At 40.1% G+C, this 6,864-nt stretch overlaps 1 protein-coding gene across 1 annotated transcript; it reads left to right on the top strand.

Annotated features, from left to right (window-relative positions):
• The first annotated feature begins 4,377 nt into the window (after positions 1-4,377).
• LOC148037759 (putative UPF0481 protein At3g02645) lies at positions 4,378-6,496 on the top strand. The gene is made up of 2 exons (XM_087676727.1): positions 4,378-4,834; positions 4,933-6,496. The coding sequence occupies exons 1-2, from the start codon at positions 4,580-4,582 to the stop codon at positions 6,106-6,108; spliced, it is 1,431 nt and encodes a 476-aa protein (XP_087532853.1). The 5' UTR covers positions 4,378-4,579; the 3' UTR covers positions 6,109-6,496.
• The last annotated feature ends 368 nt before the right edge of the window (positions 6,497-6,864 follow it).

The following is a 6,864-nucleotide window of genomic DNA, read 5'->3' as shown; positions in this document are numbered from 1 at the left end:
GTGCAAGCTTTCTTCCTTGTTCTTTGTGCAAAAGTAGAGTTCTTTTGTTCTTGGGGACCTTTTGGCGCTCACTACACGCACATACAACGTCCGATCTGTGCACCATTGTTAATGTTGAAATTGATAGCACTTAGCTCTATAGATTCATTAGCCAAATATATCATGAGAAGGTTATGAACATATAACAAGTAGTGATCAAATGAAGGAAGAAACTAATGTTGAATGAGTTAATCTTTCCTTCTATTATGTTCCATGTTTCCTTAAGTTGTGCGAAGGCTTGCTCAATAGTGTTTTGAGTGGATGATTTGAGTAAGACCTAATAATGAATCTTGGGTAAGTTACTCATGAATATATGTGTGAATCATGTGGGTTCAAAATAATGTATTTTTAAAATACCATTTTTATACATTTTTACATACAGGATTGTGTAATATAAAGGGGTTATTTACAGATTGAATAGAAAAGGGTTATGCTTTATTTAAGAAAAATTCACAGAAAAGGGTATTTATAAATAGGCCTTGAATACACATGATATAGAGGATATACATACAGTAACTTCCCTGAGTAATGAATATGCTCATCAAACAACATAGCATGAGTGAATGGTGGCATGAGACAAGGAAGAAGCAAAAATCCATTCTCCCTAAGAATGTACATGGGGATGGTAAGGCCAAGATACTCAATATTCAACACCATCCAATATCCATATCCATAACTTTCAAGTTAATATCCATTGGAAAGACCCCTATGTGAGAAAAACCATCCTTGACCTCCTCTATATATCTTTGATTCAATCATAGGCCACAATATCAAATGAGTTGGATGGTGCAGCATAGTACTGACAAACTCGGAGAAACTCAATCATAGTTGAGCATCCATATCCAAAAGTGTTTGCCACAGTAGAATATAGAGCGAGTAGTGATAAAATTAAAGAAATGTATGCAGATATAGAGCATAGTGTGAGTGCACATCCACATATATGCACATACATAAATGATGTTTAAGGAAAAAATATTTTCTTTCCATGTCCCCCAATCAATAGGATAGATTATCCAAAAAGGCATGTCCCCCAATCAATAGGATAGATTATCCAAAAAGGCAACACGTCATGCCAAATAGCAGTGTCCTTGGTGTGACTTTGATTTTAATGGGGAAGGCTAAATTTGAGTTAGCATTACCTTACCATAGTACTTCTAATGGTAGTGCGACCTAGATCTTATCTTCAACATGCTTGATCTTGATAGTGGACTATGACCCCTCTGCACCCAATGGACCCATAGAACCTACCTTGCTTGTGACACTTGAGCATCACATCTCCATAACCAAATTGTAAGGGCCATGTCGCACCTAAGGGAAATGGGGTTGATGGGGCTTGCATGATATTGGCGTGTCACAATGGTCACATCCACTCATGCAAAACACAATATTCAAAAGAGACAACAAAACGAGTCGCATTGAGTGTGGCCATGCGGTAGTGGGGGGGGACTGGGGTCTTCATGATACGTCGGTTGCACGAGAGTGTGACCACGTCGTAACAATAGACGTTGGTGGAGAGCATAACAATGGTTGGCTGTTTATGAATCGGCTTGGATGGTGTGCTAATAAATAGGAGGTGATGGTGGGGTTAGGGGCTGGTGTATGATGGGGTCATTGGGGCGCGATAGGAGCTAGTGTGTGATGGGGTTATGGAGGTAGAAGCTCATGCCCTGCTACGTCGTCCTTCGTAAGGAAAGGCAAAGTAGATGGCTTTTTCAAAAGGATAGGGAGTCTGAGTCGATCGCGTGCGTCAGCAATGGCAAACGTCTGCATGGGTTAATTGACATGAAGATGCTGCTTTAACTTTGCGTACATACAACGATTATCGGCGACGGTATTACGTAATATAAGCAGCGGATCCAGCTATCTTTGAGTAAGTGCAACGAATATATTCCACCGGTATTTTTATATAGTATACGTCCAGTAGCTGGTGCTTGTGGCTTGCGATGCAAACCACCCCAAGAATGGTGCTTGTGGCTTGCGATGCAAACCACCCCAAGAATCTTATCTAGTTTCCAGAGCGAGATCAAAGAAATCGCGCTCTCTCTCCTCTCTGTCTCTCGCCATCATGCAACAATACATGTTAACCCTAGACCTATTTCAAAGTGATGACACTTTCATAATTGCCGTGATCACCATGCCTACAACTTTTAAAGTGTAACTTTGTCCATCTTCGTAAGAAGTGGGCTTACAATATGTGCTATTGTTTTCTACTTTCTTGCCCACTTCTAACATTGTATTATAGCTGGTTGTATTGACTTCCTTACATCCTACATCGACCTTCTTAATTTGCATGCAAAAGAGCTACAAATAGATGTACCATTAGCTTCCTATGTATAATCTATGATCTTATTATGACTATGCTATTAAACGAGACCTCATACCCCATTTTGAGAAATATCACAACTTGAATGGAAATTTTTTAATCTTATTAACGGATTTTGTTGCTACTATTTCAAACATATGATAATTATCTTACCTCCATAAGTTTCATAGCATTAAGTCAATCAATTTAAAGTCTCACACTTGACTTCACCATTGATAGACTCTCAAGTCTCAAAATGTTGTCTCTCTACACATGATACATGAATTATGAAGCTTTCATAATGGGGGGAAAAAAAGAAACAAGAATCAATTTATAATAGGTCACATCCATTTTAGCTGTCTCCTCCCATGGTTCCATTTTTGCTAGATTCATATGAAAGTGTTGTGTTGACCTTATCTTTTTCATTGTTTTGGACAGGAATATGTATTTTGTTTTCTAATCTTTGTGTCAATCAAGTGGTATGTATAGCTCATGGGATTGACCAAATTGTAAGTATGAAGTAATATAAAAATACTAGATTTGAAATCTATCATTAGTTAATATCTTTTGAAATGGTTGGGTGATCCAATGTATTAGAATGCCATGATATCAGTTCGAAGTAAGCAAAGATTATATGGAGAATTTTGAAATGCACTATCTTTGTGTTGCTGAATAGCATATCATTCTCTAACTTTTAACGTTATACTTCCAAGGAAGCACATTCTAATGGTTATCGCAATCAATGCATGGTTCATTAGATATGCCCTTCAAAGAGTTCATGACTTGGATGAATGTCATGTGTCATAGAAATGTTTTGATTGTTTCTTGCAATTTGAATTATTATATCTATGCATATGATTATACCTCATGTACAAGTATCATCAATAACACTGGCCTCACATTCAAAGACATGATTTCCATTAACACAACATCCATTAAACCTAGGAAATTGATTACTTTGAATCTTACATGCAAATCATATCAAATTCTTAAAATTGGGTGAGTATATTATTTGTTGGATTAGTAACCTTCATCTTGTTGTCTCGATATTGCTAATTGCATCTCATGCTAGGGTTGGAATGTATTTCTCCTTTTTGGATATAATGATTTGTCTCTTAGTCATATGTCTTGGTTCTTACAAGTCTCAAGTTCCATGAATTGCTAGTAGAAGTTGATTGAAATAAACAAAGTGGATTGTTATTCAAATTGATCAAATTGTGAAATTGTTTGATACAAGAAACAACTTTCTTTGTAGATGGCAAGAACGCTTGTCTTGAAGTCATTATTTGGTCTGTGATGTTGGAAGTCAAAGAAACCAAGGAGTGTTGGTTTGGAAAAGATGGGATAAATCAAAACATTTTACAATGCCAAAGAAACCAAGAAGTGTTGAGGGGGTGTCTAGCGAAAAACATTCTCTTGGAATGGAATATGACATTTGAAAACTAGTTCTGCAATTATTATTTCATATGTGACTTGAAAACATGAAAGTCCATCACATTTATATTTTGGATGTTGGAAAACAAATCATGGCCAATTTAGCGTTTGTTGGACAACTAATCTTTGGTAGTTGCAAAATGCACAGTGAATTAGTATTGGAACGCATCTCGAATGCAACTCCCATTGTTAGGTGTAAGATCAGAAAACCACTTCTTATATTAGAAACAAAATTATCCTTGAAAATATCAGAAATTCATACTCACAAAAGATGAATCTGTAGGATGGGAAAGATAGAGTCCTATACATTGGAAGAGAATCACGTTTGTAGCTGGGGAGAATGTCATTTTCTTTCAAACCCTACACAATATTTTACTCATGTGAGCGTGGAAATCTTCTTTCCATGAGAATGGATTTTGAAAGAGTTATATTTACCTATAGTTTCACATGTAGGAAAGTAATGCTGTGAACAATTTTGTATGTAGGAGACTATTTCTACTCATTATATATGAGTAAGAGCAAAATTCCAAGACATTGACGTCGTTATATTTATCTTTGGGATAGGGAAACTTCCTATTGTGATATTCACGAAAAGGAGAACATGCATCCCTAGGTAGAAACTATATCTGCAAGTAAATGCATATGCATACGCAAAGAAAACGGATATGCATAAGAGAAATATATAAAAGCCCTAGACACAAAGCTTTCTAAGGCTTGGCAAATGTCTCATGACATTTTTAAGTAGAGTATTTTTCACCACACATTAGGTGCATCTTGGCCAACAAAGGTTTTCAAAGAAAAGCTATGGCACTACTTCCCAGGACGAGGCTGCTTGCTTTGGAATGCGCTGCCGAGCACAAGAGATGTAAGGGGCGATGGAAATGCTTGAGGGCGCACACTATGCTGAGGCAGGCCAACCCGCAATGGTTCACGCCGCAGATGTTTAACTTGGGGCCTTACAGCCTACACCCCACGAACACTGCTTTTGATAATACCAGTGGATTACATCCTGGCAGCGCCCAGCAGCTTCAAAGAGTTTTGAAAGTGCGGATACTCCAGGCACGTAATAATGTGTGTGTGTATATACCCAACATAAGTCATTCGCATGTGCGATAAAATCAGGCTAAAAGCTCTTCCCTCTTCATTGTGTCTCGCAGGAGGTCATCATGCAAGATGGGCACTTCATACGCGAGCTGGAAGACTTCCAGAGGCTGGTTGACAAGATCGCGGAGCGCGACTCCTTCATCCGAGCCACATACATCGACATTCCCCCAGGGGCGCTGTCCGCCATCGATCGCTCCTCTCTCGCTAGCCTCTTGGTGCTCGACGGCGTCGCCGTCGTAACTGCTCTCCAGCTGCCGCAGTACATCGTGCCGTCGTCCGTCCGACAGATTATTCTATCGGATCTCCTGCTACTGGAGAACCAATTGCCGCTCTTCGTGCTGTTCGATGTGCTCGAATTCATGCGCAACTCTCCCGCAAGAGCCTGCCTTGTGCAGTGCGTGAGATTCTTTTACCAGATATGCACGCCTTTGCTGTCGTTGGAGTTCAAGCCTCATCTGCTGCAGGTCTCGGATGACGGGCTCGAAGAGCTACATCCAGAGTGGTGGAAGACATGCCTGCTCCATCATCTGTACGTCAGCCTGACAGAGTATCCTGCAGAAGGCGGGGATCAATCTGAGGTGGAAGGACTAGGGTTAGGGAGCGAGAGCGCCAGCCAGTTCGAAGAGTCGATCCGCTGGAACGCGCAGCTACCAGGCGCCTCGAGGCTGGCCAAATGCGGCATCCGATTCAGGGCATCGAAAGGCCACAACTTCAGTACAGGCCTGCGGTTGGACGACGCCACCCTCACGCTCTCCCTACCCGAGATCAGAATCGGCCACAATACGCCGCGCCTGTTTGTGAACCTGCTTGCCTACGAGATGGCTTACGCAAGCAGTCTCGAGGATACTGATATTCACCAATATCGACATGGCTGGGTCCTGACGTCCTACCTTTCCTTCATGAAGAGCCTCATCAGGAGCGCGGAGGACGCTGAGGTTCTCGTGCAGGCCGGCGTCCTCACCAACCTCTACGGCAGCAGCGAAGAGCTGGCCGCCGCCTGGAGAATGACTCAGACTAATGTTGTGTTTTATCAGACCCTCAGGCACCATCTCATCACCAAGAGACTGGTCGTGGAAAGCCGCAAACGATGGCGCACGTGGGTGGTGACTCTCAAGGAGACCTACCTTCTCAATCAGCCGTGGCTGATTGTGTCCGTCATGGCGGCTACTTGCTTGCTGGTCTTATCCATTCTGCAGACTATCTACACCATCCAATCTTCTCGCGGCTAGAGCCTAGCCTCAGCGTGAAACATAAATTGTAAATTGTAATGGCCCCAAAAACAAAGGAAAAAAGAGAAAATATGGTGAGAATCTTGCTTGGGTGTTACTCATTGATCTACAAATGAGTGCTACATTGCTTGCTCTCAAGTGTAACAATGTCTCCCAAAATTATAGTTATTAAATAGCATAAAACATTTTAAAAATAACAAAATTCATTATTGGACTCCCTCAATTCTTTTTTATATCTAGTACATCCTCATCTATTCAAATCTGAAAAAATTTTTGTGGAATGCAAAATTTACTCAAAAATATATTTTCTTCCTTGGATACTCTATAATTGGCTCCCTTACCCTATCTTGGAGAGGCTCCACTCTCCATTATGCTCATGAAGAGCTTTTTGAGCACTTTTTATTTTGAATTTGGTCCTAAAAAGTGTAAGTTCCCATGGCTCTTGGTTTTCTTATTCAAAGGCTATAGATGATATCCCGGTCTTGTAACTACAATATAAACTAATGAATCTTTATTTTTAAAGGTATGGAAAAATTGTAACTCCCCTTCCTCAACCATTGTTATTTCTTGTAACTAAATTTAAATTCAAATATTTGTTCCTTTACTTATTTATTATTTCAATCTATACCTTTGTTTCTTAAGTTGTGATAAGGTATATACTATATTTGCTTCCATACTATCTTATGATTGAAGAAAACACCTAACCTAATTTAGTCCTACATGGCAACTAGGATGCTCCCAAATCTCTTTTAATAC

Source organism: Lygodium microphyllum, chromosome 4 (genome assembly GCF_053477565.2).
Source record: "Lygodium microphyllum isolate KBCC chromosome 4, Lygodium_microphyllum_v1.1.10, whole genome shotgun sequence".
Classification (NCBI taxonomy): Eukaryota; Viridiplantae; Streptophyta; class Polypodiopsida; order Schizaeales; family Lygodiaceae; genus Lygodium; species Lygodium microphyllum.
Note: the sequence above shows the minus strand (reverse complement) of the source record. Positions and strands in the feature narration are given on the sequence as shown.